This window comes from Ciconia boyciana, chromosome 1 (assembly GCF_034638445.1).
Source record: "Ciconia boyciana chromosome 1, ASM3463844v1, whole genome shotgun sequence".
NCBI lineage: Eukaryota > Metazoa > Chordata > Aves > Ciconiiformes > Ciconiidae > Ciconia > Ciconia boyciana.
The window spans coordinates 45,410,342-45,427,566 of NC_132934.1; the positions used below are offsets into that span (position 1 = coordinate 45,410,342).

At 41.0% G+C, this 17,225-nt stretch overlaps 1 protein-coding gene across 8 annotated transcripts in view; it reads left to right on the forward strand.

Annotated features, from left to right (window-relative positions):
• The first annotated feature begins 460 nt into the window (after positions 1–460).
• Positions 461–17,225, forward strand: part of ACSS3 (acyl-CoA synthetase short chain family member 3) — a 99,438-nt gene continuing 82,673 nt past the window's right edge. For 5 of the 8 annotated variants that reach the window (XR_012042988.1, XR_012042990.1, XR_012042995.1 and 2 more), the window contains exons 1-2: positions 461–1,115; positions 8,481–8,625. Coding sequence is in view for 2 of the 8 variants with exons in the window: in XM_072864466.1 (XP_072720567.1) it covers positions 802–1,115; positions 8,481–8,625 (459 nt within the window). In the remaining 6 variants the exon portion in view is untranslated. Of the gene's footprint in view, positions 1,116–8,480; positions 8,626–17,225 lie in introns of those variants that run through there. The other 3 variants (XM_072864466.1, XM_072864493.1, XM_072864503.1) reach the window with 3 other exon arrangements.

Here is a 17,225-nt window from a genome sequence, read left to right on the forward strand (position 1 = left end):
TTTTATAATGTGACTGCAGGAAGAATTTCCTGAGAGACTTGTAATGGATAGGCCTATTATAGCACTAAAATAATTTCCTAAGGGGCAAAAAAAGGTCCTTGAAGCTGGTGTATGTCTTAGCTGACTTGTGCATTATAATACTCTGAAACATTACCACCGAAACTCAGGAAGGGTTTCTAAATATATGACAAGATGCGCAGAACAAAAGATCCACTACAGATGATGGAGGTCTTCCGGAAAAACAGAATAAACTTTTTCTCCTGGTACAAACATTATGCCTCATTTTGTCACAGGTAGGTTTTCTCAAAGCAAGAATGTCTTTCAAAACAAATACTTGAGGAGAACTATAGCTACATGTCATGCAAATCATGAAGTAAAACATGATCATCTCAGATTCTCGGTCTCTCCTTTCTCAGACTCCCTCCGCCGCCGGCCGCAGCCAAGCGCTGACAGGGCCGGGCGCCCCGACATGGCGGCTGCCCCAGCCCTCCCGTGGCCCCACGGCGCGCAGCAGGGGCCGCCGGCCGACCGCCCGCCCCCGCTCGGCGCGCCTCCGGCCACGGCTGAGGCGACGCTCGCTGCCTTGCTCCGAGTCGCTTCCGCTCCCCCCTGACTCCTGGCCGCTGGCGAGGAAAGCCGCCGTCCGGGGGCAGCGCCGGAGCGCCGGGCGGGGGCGGTTCGGCCTGCCGTGCCTCGCTGGCCCCGGGGAGCCGCCGCCGCCGCTCAGTCTTGTGCCGTTCGAGGGCTTTTTCGAGCCTTAACGAAGCCTGTGCGGCTCCTCTTCCTCGAAGGCCGCGGAAAATGGGTTTCCTGGGCAGGCTGGCGGCGCTGCCCAAACTTGTTGGGGCGGCGGCGGGCCGGGGCGGCGGCGGTGGCTGGCGGCGGCCGGGGCGGCACAGCGCGGGGAGCCCGCTCCCGGCCTGGGCCGCCGCTGCCCGCCGCCCGCCGCCCGGCGGCCGCGCCGCCTCCTCCCGGGCGCTGGGCGAGTACGAGGAAGTTTTCAGGTCCTCCGTGGCGGAGCCCGAGAAGGTCTGGGGAGCAGCCGCCGAGCAGATCCAGTGGTACAAGCCCTGGGCCCGGGCCCTGGAGAGGGGCTGCCCTGGGAGCGCCTCCTGGTGAGTCTGCCTGTGTCCCCCGGGTGCGGTGGAGCGGCCGGGGCCGCGGGAGAGCACAGCTGAGCTGTAACGGGGAGGGCTGCCTGCCGAGGGGCTGGGGGTCGTGTGGTTAACACGCTACTACCCCATCACGTATTTGGGGTGGTCAGCACGCCGGCGCTGATGAAGGAGATGGCTGCAGAGCATGGAGGAGTTTAATGATTACACTTGGTAAAGCTTAACGATTAAAAGCAGCATGGATGAGTGTGTTGGGGTGAGGGGAGTCAGCCTGCACTGTGGCAGGTGTAACGTACACCTCCCTGTGTGGCAGTGATGTCCGTGTGTGTCTGGTGGGTGACAGGGGTGTGTGCGCCTGTTGCTCCCCAGTCCCACCCCTTCTGGGCCTGGCTTGGGAACGGGCTGCTGCGAGCACGGGAAACTGAGCATCAGGTGACAGGGGAGGTACGTGTATGAAAACACAGAAACGGCGGCCTTCAGAGTTGTTTAATCTTAGAAACTATCTAAGTAGGTCATAATTTAAAGGTAGACATTACCTTAATAAAGGTAATGTTCAGCAAAAGCATTGGTACTGTAATATATATCTCCATGTGGTGAATGGCAAAGTGCCCTAAGACAGAATGTGATATGCTTGTTATAAATTACCAGATAGGATTTTCAGTACTTTCTCAAAAGTGATTTACCTGTTAAAATTCTGTGTTGACAACCATCACCTCTTTTTCAGCAAGTTTACATCATGCTCTTTGATCTTTTCTCAAGGAGAAGCTGATACAGGATGAAAAAGGCAGCGCAGGATGAGGGTCATCTTTGGTACCTTGATGTTCTTTGCCATTTTTATATTTTTCTGGTTTGATTTTAATTTAAAAATACTAATAATTCTCAAAATATAATTAAAAATATTAATCACTCTCAAATCTGCCTGAAGAACCAGTAGAGTGGAGCTTGCTTTCTTATTGGTGTTTGATGTTATTGCTCGGCACCTCTGGTAGTGAAAATTGTTTATACGTCTTAAGCTGAATGTTGAACAGCACCCAGCCAGGATAAATCTCTTTAAGTCAGCAGGACTGTGTGACAGTCAGAAGTCCTCAAATGGATGGATAGGGCGACCTGTGGTCCACTGACCTTGATTTCTAGGTCTTGGCACCATTCAGAAAGGCAAATAGGATTGCCTGCATAATTAAAGACCAGTAAAGATCACTGGCTCTGGCATTCCTGAACAGAATAATGAAGAAGTCAATACAATGGTTACTTTTTAAGAACAAAGGAATGAGAATACAACGCATGCTAGTGAGCATGGTTTTGCTGTCAGATTCTGTCAAACAAATGTGGCTTGATTTGCTGAGCATGATAAACTTGCTTGCTGAAAGTAACATGGTTAGGTCTTTGTAAAGCATTGCGACTTCTCAGGTGGAAGTTATTTGGTCTTATGGCAGGCATAAAGTTTCATGGGCTGAAGTCAGACTTATCTTCCAGGGGTCTTTTCTGGTCTTACCTCTCACTTGCATCTTTCTCCCTCTGTGGATGCAGATTGCCACAGACTGATGTGGGCAAATAGCTGAAGGGAGGGTGTGAAGAGCCAGGCTCTTTTCAGTGGTGCCCAGTGACAGGAAAAGAGGCAATGGACGCAGCCTGAAACACAGGAGGTTCTCTCTGGACATCAGGAAACACTTTTTTAGAGGGTGACTGAGCACTGGTGCAGAGTTGGTTGTGGACTCTCCATCCTTGGAGGTATTCAAAAGCCATCTGGACATGGTCCTGGCCTGTTGGCTCCAGGTGGACCTGCTTGAGCAGGGGGATTGGACCAGGTGCCCTCCAGAGGTCCCTTCCAACATCAACCAGTCTGTGATTCTGTGGGATTATGCAAAGATGCAAGTCTCTGAAGACTCAATATCAGGTCATAATTATTGTTTGGATGTCAGGTATCTGTTGCTCTGCTGTGGATAATAAAACATTAAGCAATTCAAATTTATTCAGTCCTCTTTAATGTCTTAATATGCAATATGCAATTTTATTTCTTTTTTGATTTAAGTTCACCTTAAGCAATAACAGGCTGTATGTGATACTAGCATAGTACTCTAATGCCTCTGAAGTCCCAGATGGTTACCAGCATTCAGTGTGCTCCACAGGATGACAGATAGATAAGTTCTTTGAGGAAAAGACTGAATCTAAAAGTGTCCTGGTTTCGTCTGGGATAGAGTTAATGTTCTTCCTAGTAGCTGGCATAGTGCTGTGTTTTGGATTTAGTATGAGAATAATGTTGATAACACACGGATGTTTTAGTTGTTGCTAAGTAGAGTTTAGACTAAGTCAAGGACTTTTCAGCTTCTCATGCCCTGCCAGCAAGAAGCTGGGAGGGGACACAGCCAGGACAGCTGACCTAAACTGGTCAAAGGGCTATTCCGTATCATATGATGTCATGCTCAGTATATAAACTGGGGGGAGTTGGTTGGGGAGGAGCGATCGCTGCTTGGAGATGGGCTGGGCATCGGTCAGTGGGTGGTGAGCAATTGCATTGTGCCTCACTTGTTTTGTACATTCTTTTATCATTATTATTTTCTCTTCCTCTGCTGTCCTATTAAACTGTCTTTATCTCAACCCACAGGTTTTACTTTTTTTTTTTCCCAGTTCTCTCCCCCATCCCACCGGCAGAGGGGGGAGGGTGAGCAAGTGGCTGTGTGGTACTTAGTTGCTGACTGGGTTTAAACCATGACAAAGAGAGAGAGAGGATACAAGAGGCTCTTTCAGAGGACATGCTGAAGAGAAAACAGAGAGGATGGAACAGAAATGAGGAAGAAGCCAGGCTTCCAAGAAAAACATAACTTGCTGGTCTAACAGGGTAAAGATGTAGTTCTGGTTCGGAGATTTACCTAGGAAGCAGTTTATGGAGACCTTAAAATAGTATTAAGAAGTTAATGTATGTGGTTCTTGTCTTAGAATTTATCTCCTGTTTTGCAGACGTATTATTAGGTCAGTTAATAAATATAAATTTATTTTCAGTATCTTTGGTTTTGGTTGCCAAATGAGACTTACGGAAACAGATACTTTTCATGTATTTTCTGGTCTCATTTACTTCAGTTGAAGAAGTTGAAGGAAGCGGTTAATGTATTTAAAACGTAGCTATAAGGCAAATGCCAATTTGTCCTCTCTAAATACTGTAAGAGTGTGAAAGAAATGTGCAGCATGCCCTGGTGCATTTTCTTTAGTCTTTTCCATTGGAAACACCGATGTTATGTCAGTGGGTTGCAAAATGATTTCCTAAAGGTCTGTGATCAGCATCACCATCCTCTAGCCGTTTTGTTGAAGCAGTAATCCCAGGTACCATTGACTGTTCTAACCTGTATCCGTGGCTGATACGGCACAAAACATCATCTGGTTTTGCCCACATCAAAAATAATGAGAAGAGCAAAAAAACATGATTGGTCAAGAAAAGGATGAAGGAATTGGACTTGTTTGGTGTAGAAGCCAAAAAGGAGATGTAAGTTTTAAAGCATGTAAAATTTGGCTACAGAGAATTTGGCTACAAAGTTTGAAGGCAAAACTGTTCTCCGAGTTGGCTTTGAAGAGGTCAAAGCTAGAAGTCTTAAATTGCAATAAGGGAGATGCAGATTTTAGACGTTAGAAAGAAAAATCTTTTTAATGCTAAAGGTAGTGAAACACTTGAACAGATTATTTTGGGAACTTGTGGAATCCCAGTTAGAAAGGTTAAGCAAGTATTTCTTTAGGAATGATAGAATCAGTTTTTCCTAACGCATGCAGGCAGAGGGCAATTTTGCAAGTTAGGTTTTTTTCTCTGATTCGAAGACATAAGTGCAGTATAAAATTGCCTTCGAACTTTAGGAATGTTGCCCAGATTGCTATTCAAATGTTGCTTACACTTTTTAAAAATGTGGCTGGATCAATTAACATAATATTATCTCAAAATATCTAATATTGTTGTGGGTTTGTCTAAGACTTTATTCAGCTTATGTTCTCACTTAATCTAGAAAAATTTAAAAAAACAAACGCTGTTGATTTCTGGGAACCCAGCTTGGAGAAGTATATGTACCCTGCATGGCATAAAAGGATTTTTGCAATATGCTTTTTTTTTTACAGTTATGGTGCAAAATAATTTTAATGTAGTTTTTTCTTTTGCATATATGCCAGCTTTATTCAGAAACTTTACCTTCTTTCTTTTTTATTCTTAATTACCTTACTTTCTGAGCCATTGAGTGAAGATTAAAAAGTGTCTCTCAGTGCAGCTACTTTGATTCCTAAGATAGCAGTTAGCGTCGGAAATTAAAGCATAACTTTTGAATATTTGAGTGAAATGAATTAAGACATAATTATGTGTTTCCTTCTTCACTACTATACTTATTTAACTACTAGCAAGTAGGCTGTTGTCACATCCAAAAAAATACTGAATGCAGTAAAAAAAATTTCAGTAGATAGTAGATCTTAAGCTGTATGTAACGGGAGTTCTGCTATGGAAGACCTAACTGACTGACTTGCCAAGAGTAAAACATGAACAGAAGATCAGCGCTTTCGTGCCCTCTTCTACTCCTACCCCTAAAAGGTTAATAGTAATTTTAAAGTGTGATTAAAGAGGTAAGTGCATGTGCTTGAGATTCCTGTTTGTGAAACAATAGAAACTGAGAGACCTCACAGCCGGGGTGAGATGGGAGGTGCTGAGCCCCAGTCATGAAGAGGCAGTAATTCCTAGGTGGCTGCTGTAGGCAGCTTTAAAGAGGCTCAAGGGGGTCCTAATGTGTGTAACCACGCTCAAATTACTAAAAAGATACCTTATTAGATCTAAGTTATGCATAACATGGATTATCAAAGGCTGCTGCTTTCATGGATGTATGGGAAAAAAGACTTATCAAAAGGATAGGTAGATATTGTCAGAATATTGGTTTAAAATGTTGCTGTGAAGGAAGCTGTTTTGATATTATAACCAGTTTTAAATTCTGCTGTGATTTTTGACAGGAAGAACCCTGTCATATTTTTTCTACTATAGCACCAGTGGATGGTAGATGAGCTCTTCAAAGAGACTGCTAGTGAACGGAATTCAGTTTCTTTTATGTATTAGAGTTGTTACTGTTGACTCTTTTTATTTGTTTTAGTTTTCCTCTGCTCTGTTTGTGGAATGTTATTAATTTCTCAGCATTAGGAACACAGCCTAAAAAAAGGTTCTTCAGACTTGGATTCATTGGGTAAGCCGTATTGAGATAATTGTCTGGTTGGCAACAAATTAGCATTTTACAGTCCTGCTTATTATAGCAAGATTTACTGGCAGCTATGAGAAACATCCTGCAGATCCACCTCTGATCTTTCTGCAGCCTATTGGAATATTTTCTTTTTGATTCTAGAGCTCTGTTTTAAATAGGAGCATCTCATTGAGGTCCTTATTCCAAGACTGGGTCCTGGTTTCATGCTGCTGCTTCTTTTCAACTAAAGCTTATCAAGCTAAAGCTTTCCAACTAAAGCAAATCAAACTAAAGCTTTCCAACTAAAGCAAATCAAAGTTCCTCACAGGTATTCATCTCCTTGGGAATCACTGAATCAACAGAAGTTTGCAGCAGCACAGGGCAGCTTTTCAAAGTCAGGCAGCTTTTATTTGTCAGACAGAATGAGGTATTTCAGCATGTCCTTGGGTGACTACAGAAGCGAAAGTCTTGAAGTTGTGGTCATTGTAGGTGCATCTCTGCTTCTCCGATCCCCTAAGAGCCTCCCTCCTTCTGAATGGGGTAGCAAAGCTCTCATCACCCTGTCCAGATAGTCTTGTTTTTTGTTTCAACTTGCAGTCACGTCTTTTTCACAGTTGTTTGCAAGCGATTGTTAAAAAGTTATGTGGTGGTGTTGATGTTGCCGTGTATCTTTAGAAGAATCCAAGCTCCGGTAATTGCTCATGTTTTGAGCGTTCTGAAGGGGTTATGCGTAGTAGCCCAGGTACTGTGCTCTCTTGTTCCCTTGTTCATATCGTCCTACAGTGATTTGATATAAAAATCAATGGATGACCAGAACCCTATACAACTTTTATGACAGTAATATGGAGTTTCTCTATATTACATGAAACAACTCCCAATCTTTTATTGTTCATACAGTTCTTCTTTTTGGGAAGGGGCTTGTAGTACAGAATGTTTTTGTTACTTTTCTGGTCCCCCACTTTCTCCTTACTAATGGCATTGTAAAGGAGTCACAATAAAAGATTGCTGCATCCTAAACATCCCAACTGCTTTTGGTTTAATAATTGCCATTCTTTGACAATAAAGTCTATCCTATGGCATCTGTGCATATGGATGTATGAATAATATATCAGTTATTCTAATTTAGAGCAGTCCTTTACTAGACAGGAAAGGTGAAGAAGGAAATACTCTTTTAACTAGTAGTGGGTTACTTTAGGCCATCTGTTTTTATTTCTAGTTACGTTATAACAATATCGGATTATCACAGTGAGTGTCCCCATAGAACTTTCTGGAAACTCTCAAGTGTGCTTTTTCTGTGTGTTGCTCTTCTTTTTGCTGTAGAGAGATACATGCAGATAGAAAAACAAACACAAAGAGTGTTATTTAGAGTAAACTTTAATTTTTAGATTCTGTGTCATCTTTCAGTTAGTAAAGTCATCTTTGTATCTGGTGCCTTCCGTATTTTCTTACTTGAGGATTATGCTGCACTTGAATTTTCTTTTTCTGTGTAAAATGACAACGAAAATGAGACCTGAGTTTGTGAAGTGTTTTTCTTTAATTAGAAGATGGGAATTTTCTGTAAATGTCTGGCTGTTGAAGAGGCTGTGACTCATATCACTTTACATGGGATTTTGAGTCACTGATGTAAAACATGGTAATGTCAAATGCATTATGAATGTCAGACAAATTTATAAGATTTTATAACTGTTGGGGTCAGTTTCATTTAGATACAGATGCTTGTATGCCTAACTGTTATTGCCAAGAGATGAATAAGAATATTTTGAGTCCTGAACCTGTTCGTCTTAAAAAAGATATGTGTGCATGCCAATACAAAGTAGTGTAATAACACATTTTCATAATGTCAGATTATTTTATGTGAATGTATGCTTTTTCTGTGAAACTAAAAATCAGCTATAAAAATCAGAATGATTGATGCAAATTAAGTTAAATCAAGACCAAGTTTAGCAGATTCTTAGTTAAGTCAATTAAGGTACAGTACTTCCACTATTTTCACTAATAGGCTTATTTAGCTTTTTGAGTAAATTGTGAGGTTATAGATTAAAAAATGACTTCCTGAACTGAGTATCATGTTTTATGAGCTATATTTTAATTTAATGCTCTCATTCATTAAAAAAAAAAAATATGCAAAAAATAGTCTTATTAGTTTGGAAGGCTGGCTGTTACATACTTCCAACTTCTTTTTTAGGTTTGTAGGTGGAGAGCTGAATATCTGTTACAATGCTGTAGATCGTCATGTTGAGGATGGACGAGGAGACCAAATTGCCATTATTTATGACAGTCCTGTTACAAATACCAAAGAGAAAATAACATATAAGGAACTTCTTGAACAGGTATGTTTGTGAATAACCTCGTTACTGAAAATGGGCAGTAAATATTGCAGAGCAGGTAGATACTAGAGTGGTAGAAATCGTCTGCCTTTCTAGTTTATTCCTTTTGCTGTGCTCAGTATTGATTTATAAGCTTCAATACCTGTACTCAATTATACTGCATCTAAGAGGTTTTCATCTTCCTCTAATTCTGATTTTTCTTCTGCAGTTTAATAATTTTCTCCTGTTTGATTAAATTTTGAACTTTTCTCTATTGGATTTCTTTTTTTTTCCCCTAACAGTTCTTATTCCATATTTAAAAGGTAAAGAAAAGTATTAGTCAAGTTACTTGACGGTTGCTACGATGAACAAAAGTACAGTTCCAGTAGAAATGAAGATGTGTACCTTGGCTATTGCTGCACATAATTGAGTGTAAAAACAAATGAAATTTGACAGGGAGGAGCTCTAAAGAGTGCTGCATCAAATGCTGTGCTGTAGGCTGTGGTGGGGGTACCGGTGGCCCCACACTAGTTTTCTGTCTGGAAAGTCTGTGGATCTCGACTTCCCTGTCAGCTGAGGTAGCTTACTCCCAGCTGGGGTCGTGAATACCCGGTTCTGCATCAGCCCGTTCAGATTGACTCAGTGCTGACTGCGGGTTGTTGCCACCACGGGTGTTTGCAGTCTGCCCTGTTCAAGGTTCTCCGCTCTCACAGCCGTCAGCCATGGTTTGCCCTCACGCTGCTCCTCTGTTTAGCTGGCTTTTTTCTTCCAGTTATATGTAGCGGTTGCACTTAACACTGAGTGCAAAGAAATGTTGGAGTCAGACTCGTGTTCTTCTTTAATGTATTTCAGTGTGCAAGATAGATTACAGCGAATGGAACACACTCACTCTACTTCAAATATGCACGTAGTGTCTGGAGTAATGTGAACCTATGGTTTAAAATGTGAAATGAGGTTCACAATACTGTAATTTGGTTTGTGGGGGTTTTATTCCACTGTTGCAGGAGAAGACAAGTCATACAGCTACAAAAAATGATAAACACTCTACCTTTTAAGGAAAATATAGAAAACATTTACTCCTCAACAATTTCCTGTTGATTTACCAAGTCCAAAAAAGAACTTAGAAGTTACCATACAGTATGCTGGAGAACAACTAGCTTCAGTGTTTTAAGAAATCAGGAGACTTTAAAAGGGCCCAGGTCCTTATCTAATTTTATTTATTCTTTTATAGATATATATTTTATATATAGAATATGTTATATATAAAAATAATTTTATTGATACTATTTTATGAGTCATGTGCCATATATAAATATAATATATACACAAAATATGTATATATGAAATCAATTTATACATACCTGTACATATAAAAATACATCATTGTTTTATTTTAATGAAGTAATACAACATTTTATTGTAAATTATTATCTTAAATGGGCTCTCTGTAGAAATTTCCTCTGAAAAGCACTTGAAAAGTAGCCTTTGTTTTGCTTTTTAAGCTTGGTGTTGGTATTAAGTCTCCTAAGTTTGTGTATCTGCATTCTCTATAAGCTTATTAAATGTTTTAGGGTATGGCAGATTTGTGCAGAATGAGAAAGTTTTGCTACTTGACATACACATCCTTTCATCCACATTTCCCCTTACAGCAGCATTACCAAACTTAATGGAAGAACTGGTCTAAGTTTTCTGGAGGTATGTAGCAGAACTCATTCAGAAGTAAATTATAATCTTGCTGGTAGCTGAGTCCTATCTAAATACTGTTTTTGAATTTTCTACAGTTTGCTCTTCTCCTTAATCAAAAGGGAATATAAGTGAAAGGCAGGATTTGAGATTATTATCTTGTCTGTTGAAGCTGTCTAGTCCATTCTGTGGAATAAATTTAACTTGGTTTACCTGGTAACTGTTGGACACCCGATAACAAAGGTATTCACAAAGAGATTTGCTGAAAATGGGAAAGACATGGGCTGGTGTATTTTGTGTCATAGATCTTGTAGGGTCTAGGAGAGACTTTGAGAAAAGGCCTACCAAACCACTAGGGAGCATGGGTGATGACGTTTGGCTCGCAGCCCTCAGTCACTGCCTGTCACTGTGTTCTCAGTCTGCTCAGTGTAAGCTAAAAGTACTACATCCTGTCACTTTGAAATAGACTTTCAGTGCCCTGCGTGTTTCGTTATAGATCAGTATGAGTGCAGATCAGACATATGACTAAAGTTGATGAACCTCCTAGTGGGGAAAGAAGCCTCTTGCCTTCTTTCCTGAGTTCCTTTCCCAATTTAAAACAGCCTGACAGTGTGTATCTGTGTGCAGACTGTCGTTTGGACTGTCCACGTCCAATGAATATTTAGTAGTCTGGCCAGTAAGCCGATAGTGTAATGAGGATGTCTTTTCAGAGAGGCTGCCTGTTCAAAATTCTCTACGAGAGTTCAGCACTTGAAGTGGTGGAATTCTTTCTGTCTTTTGATAATAAAAGTGGAGTTTATAGATGGATTCCCCAGAATTTATGTAGGATAACTGTGGGTCACAGGATGGGAAGATGCAGAGTTTTGTAGCAGGTTGGGAAGATGCAGAGTTTTGTAGCAGGTTGGATCGTTTGTCCAGGACCAAGCTCATGGTAAGGATAAAAAAATTACATAGGTGCTTGGTTGGAGATACTAAGACTCCTTAGGGAGGGTGGGATAGCTTGAGCTATGTACTCAGGAAGCCTGTTGTTTTTCATATTATCCCTATCCTTTTTAATTGTTGCACTGCTGTTCAGATCTAAGAGCTACAGTGATACTGCAATTTTGAAGTTAAGTACCACTAAACTATAAATAATTGAGAGAAACTTTGGAAGCTTGTGGATGTTTAGTGCCCAACCTGTGGGAAACTTTTTTTTTTGCAAAACTGGAATAGAAGGAGTGCAGGACAATTTCAGCAATTCTTTATTGATGTAAATAATGGCAAGATCAGTTTATGTTGATCTTCTGTAGAACTATACTGTCTTCACACTTGGAAAGTCTTGAGAATTACGCTTAGTTAAAGAGAAGTTGTACATAGTACATACAGTTACATTTTAAGTGTGTTAATTATATGTTGTTACATGTTATGTTAATTATATGTTAATGTCCTGTACATGTTATGTTAATTAACATGTTATGTTAATTATATGTTATTGTCCTGGTTTTGGCTGGGATAGAGTTAATTTTCTTCCTAGTAGCTAATTCGCTGTGTTTTGGATTTAGGATGAGAATAATGTTGATAACACACGGATGTTTTAGTTGTTGCTAAGTAATGTTTACACCGGTCAAGGACTTTTCAGCTTCCCATGCTCTGCCAGGTGCAGAAGAACCTGGGAGGGGGCACAGCCAGGAGAGTTGATCCAAACTGGCCAAAGGGCTATTCCATACCATATATCATCATGCTCAGTATATAAACTGGGGGGAGTTGGCCGGGGAGGAGTGATCACTGCTCGGGGACTGGCTGGGTGTTGGTCGGCGGGTGGTGAGCGGTTGTATCACTTGTATTTTTTTCCCTGGGTTTTGTTCCTCTCTCTCTCTTCTGTTGTTTTCCTTTTCATTACAAATTATTATTATTATTATTATTATTATTATTATTATTATTATTATTATTTTCTTTTTTCCCAATTATTAAGCTGTTCTTATATCAACCCACGAGTTTTCTTACTTTTGCTCTTCTGATTCTCTCCCCCATCCCACTGGGGGGGAGTGAGCGAGGCTGTGTGGGGCTTAGTTGCCGACTGGGGTTAAACCATGACACAGATTAAATCTTCCAAATGCAGAGAGGAGGAATTTGGCAAATTTAAGACATAACAGTCTTCCAGAATGTACTGATTGGACTTTTTTCTTTACTGATGCCTGTTATAGGCCTTTAAATGAGGATTACAATGTTGGACTGAAGCCAGTGAAATGGGAATGTAGGTGAAAGTTTTTAGTATGCCTTGGGAGATTCTCTAGTTCCAGTAGTGAGATAGCAGGGAAAGATAAGGGAGACACAAATTCTGTTAGAAATACTACTGAATTTCTGTAGTATTAGGGAAATATAAAGATACCTGGAAGAAATAAGGAGCAATGGCTTCTGTTCATTTACAAACAAATTTTCTGATTGTGTTGAAAAATACTACCATTTTCAAGTTAAGGCGAAGGCTGTTGGGTAGGTGAAAAAACCCTTCTGTTTACATTAGTGAGTGTATTCTCTAGAACGCCTCGCTTGCTAAAAAGAAATCTCAAGAATTTGAGAGTCATATTATTTGCAGTTGTTGACGCTTGACAGATCATGTACACAAAAGCAGTATGATTTCTGTCTGTGATTCTTTTCAGTAACAATGCACAGTTAACATGTTGAATTCAGTGCTGTAATAAATAATTTCTGAGTGCAGTAACGTGATGGGATTAATAAAACCAACACCCCTGCAAGCCTCTGACAGCATTGAATGTTACAAAAATATGGATGAGAAAGAAGTGCCTCAGGTTATCAACAATGGGCCAGGATGTAATTTCTTCTGTAGGAAGGTTTTTTCCATAATTACACACCCTAAAAGCATTTTCTTCCAAAATAGCTGTATTAGCCATTGTCAGTTTGGATTTATGTGTGTATCTGTCTTGCTCTGCTCATATCTCTCCTGTATATGACTGAGGAATCACACAGATTGTTTTGTTTCCAGTTGTCTTTCTCATTCTTCATGCTTTGCTCCATCTTCTTTCTTTGCCTTCTGCCTTGAAAAATGACCAATTCCTTCTTAGCTAGAAATAGTGACTTCCATTTCAAGATATTTTTTCTCGGAGTTGCTTTAGAATCAAAACTAGAATACAGACAGAAAATCCTACTGAGACTGACAACCCAACTTCTTATCCTCATTGTCTGGTAAAGCAACATTATCTCGATAAAACTATGTATTAGACTTCTTTAATGCTGGTTTTCCTTACCTTATTTAAATCTCAAATGACATTTTTCAGTGCATGTCCTAGAAAGATTTAACTGCGATGTCACTGGGGTAGCTCTTCAAAAGTATCAATGTTAGTATTCTTTAAAGGATGAGACTAATCAGGAATTTACAAAGAGTGGTGTCTTGGGTTTTTCACATTCCACACAAAAGACTTCCAAATGACACTGTAAGAATCTGAAGAAGCAGCTGGAACTTGATGTCCCCTGACTGAAGACAGTTATACTGCAGCATGTCAATGTCAGCGATGCCTACAGTAATGTATAATTTTGTGCAGCTTGGGCAGATGAGTGAAGCAAAGCCATGCTGAATTAACTGCTGAGGCTCCTGACATTTCCACTATATGTCGTTTGTGAGTTTTACTTTGGACTAGGTTTAGTTTCATCCTTTGAATCGAATGTCCCATAGCTCACTTCAAAGCCATCTGAACATAGCTGTCCCACAAATCTTTGCTTCCTTGACTTGTGGATTCCTTTAGGAAGTGCCATGCTCACCCTTCATCTGTCTCACTGCTGCTTGATTTCTCTCCCCACTCCGAGTGAATGTTGTCCAAATAATGGCCTTTTAGGGGAACATAGGTGCTGCAGGAGTTGTGCAGAACACTATGGGCTATCCTTCACAAGTACCAGAAATTCCTTCTGAGGCAAATGGTTGTCTGGAACCCATCTCTTCTGCAGAGTGAATGCCATGGCATCGCTTCTGATCAAACATTAAATCCGTGCCAAGCTGATAAGTATTACAGAATCCCCATCTCCTCCCAGTCCCTCCTTGGAGACACATAGTTTGCAGCCGATCTCCCAAACCAGGAAGGAAAATGGCTCTTCCCAAAAATCCCCAGCTTCCTCTTAATTCAAACAACTTCTTGGCATCTGAAAGAAGGAAGGAGAAACTTCTGCAACTAACCACGATCCCAGCAGCTTTCTGGCTGTATGAGAAAGAAATAGAAATAATCCTGATTTATATTTTTTCTTGTTATTTGTGGAAGAGTGTACTAGCACCACTACCACCACTGAGTAGGTCCTTTATACACTGCATTTGCGACAGTGCTGCTGGGTTTTTGTGCGGGAGCCTAGGAGGGCTGTGTTATCAAGGCATGCCATGTCCACAGCTTATGCAGTTGCCAGGACTGTGCCTGGCACACAGGTAGAGCTGGGATGGGGCAGGTGGACTCTGATGGAGCTTGTTGCTCCACAGAACTTCCCTCACAGGTCACAGCCCCTGGGGAATCATCTCTCAAGGTGTAGCAGCTCTCACAGTCAATCCAGAGACCTACACCACCTTTCCACAGCTCTGCGACCAGTGCCCTAATTCTACCAGAAACCTCCTAAATACAGTCCCACGCTCAATACACGTACAGGAAAGGAGTACACACACTTACTTAGGCAAGCATCCGGACCACCAATTTTGCAATTCCCATTGCCTGCCATGGCAGAGAGTGGGCCAAGGGGAAGTTCCTGTGTGTTGTTTCGTGGGGGTCCTCTGGAGGTTGCAGGCATGTAGATGTGTGCAGCACCATTGCTATGCTTTTCCCTAGATTGCGTCCCAGGACTGCTCATCCTGGGACCAAGGGCGTGGATGTCCTTGGATGTCTGTGGATGAGCAGTGGGCTTGGCAGAGTCCTCTCCCCTCCCCTGACGATCTGTTCAAGATCCCTGTGGTAGGGGCACATGCACTGTGCCACCTCTGAAGCATGGTTGTCCCACCTCTTCAAGAAGATGGTTTTCCTTTGCTTGAAATGAATGCAGCACCACTTGTCAGTCCTCTCCCACTTGGCAGCAGGCTTGACATTAGCAACAGGGTGGAGCATCTGCTGGAGAAGCTTTTGCAGCAGTAGGAAAAGGAGGAAACAATAATTAAGAAAAGTAATAGAACAGTGAAGAGGCTGATCAAGGGGTGGGGGAAAGCAGCAAGGAGTACTTTCTTTAGTAGTCTTGGAAAAATGACACAGTGGAGAAGCTGAAGAGCATAAGGTGACTTGCTGCCTTTGGTTTAGAGGGATGTGTATGTGACATGGCTCTTTTTACACCATGAGATGCACTTCAGGATGTTTCAGGAGCTCTTGGTATTTGAAGAATCCTTTTGCATTTAGCTTGCATTGAAGGACTTGACACTGGTGAGACCCAGCCATTGTTCAACCAAGGAAGGTTTGAAATTCCTCTTCTGAGCATTTGGAGCAGAATTTCTGTTTTAGTATCTTCTAAGAAGAATTCTTTTGGCATGGACCAAACCCTGCTTTTTGTAACTACTGGGGATGGCCAGGTGACTTACTTTAGAACTGTAGTACTTCTCTAAACCTGAACTACTAATACAGATGTAGTATTTGTTTGGTGGCTGGGTAAAAATAAAGCCATGCTCACTGGGGGCTTGCGTTTGATAGAAATGTAATTTAAGCCCAGATCTTCAAAGCTGAAAGCCTACTTGAGTTTCTTATTATATCACTTGGTCTCAAGTGATTTTATTACTGAAGTGTCAAATATATTAAAGTGATAGAGCAATCTTAAACTTGAAGAAAAGCAGAGAAATAGCATGCTGGTAGGAAAATAGCAACTGTAAAATCTTGAGTGATAAAGTATGCTGTCTTAATGTAAACCATAAATGACAACAGACTGTAACAAAGTAGAAGGTTTCATGGCTTTTAACAGTTTAATGAAATGTCACTACTTGCTCTCCCCCCCGTCCCCTTTTTAGAAAGAGTGATTGCTTAGATGTTTCAGGGTTTCCACATCAATCTTAAGGGCAATGTAAACCTGCTTTATGATGTTCCCTAGTCTTCCAAATAGGTGCAGATAGGGACAGTGTTTTATTATATGTTATGTAGTCCAAATGCTCCCTGGCTTTCAGAAGGATGAAGGAAAGGGCATAAGGAAAATCATAGATACCCATGTATTGTATTGGGTTATTGTCTTTGGTGATATTAAACTCTCTAGGGTGGGGAGGTGTAGGCAAGTGATTACTGGGTTTGCGTGGAAGACGCGTGGTTCCTGTCTACAGCATGCTACATATATTCTGCTTTTCTTTACATTCTTTAGATGGGTAAAGTACAATTTACCTATGATAGGTTTCAATAAAAATGACTTAAGTGCATGCAGATCTCTTCGCTGTCTCCTTCCTACAGCCAGGTACCAAAGTTATGTAGCTTGTATACAGGCACTGAGAGTCTTCTATTGCAAAATTACTAATTATGATCTTTAAATGATGCCTTTTTCCTTTAGCAGGCAAACTTTGCCTTTTTCATAATCATTAATAATTATAAAATAACTATAATGAATAATAATACTCATCCATTGTGTTTAACTACTTATTGCCTGCTGTCCACACTCACACTGGATATAAAATTACTCATTAAATATTGTTTTCGTTGCCTCTGGCCTTTTTGTCGACACTCTGCTTGAGAGTCTCACAAGCAGCAAAGATAAGGATTAGTTTTCTCAATTCTGTGATAAGGTGATATAAGCTCTGTGTTACAATGAGTTTGCAGATATTAATGTTTTCACAGTAGGAAGTATAGAAAAGGAATTTACCTTTAGAAGTAGAGTTTTTATCCTTACTTACAATTACTTTCACCAATCCTATCTAGATATGACTGTAAATGTCGGTGGTATGGCAATAAATTCTAGTTGTGTATGTGTCCAGGCCGTGTTGATTTTTGTTGGGTTTTGATAGCGTATGTCAGTTTCATAGA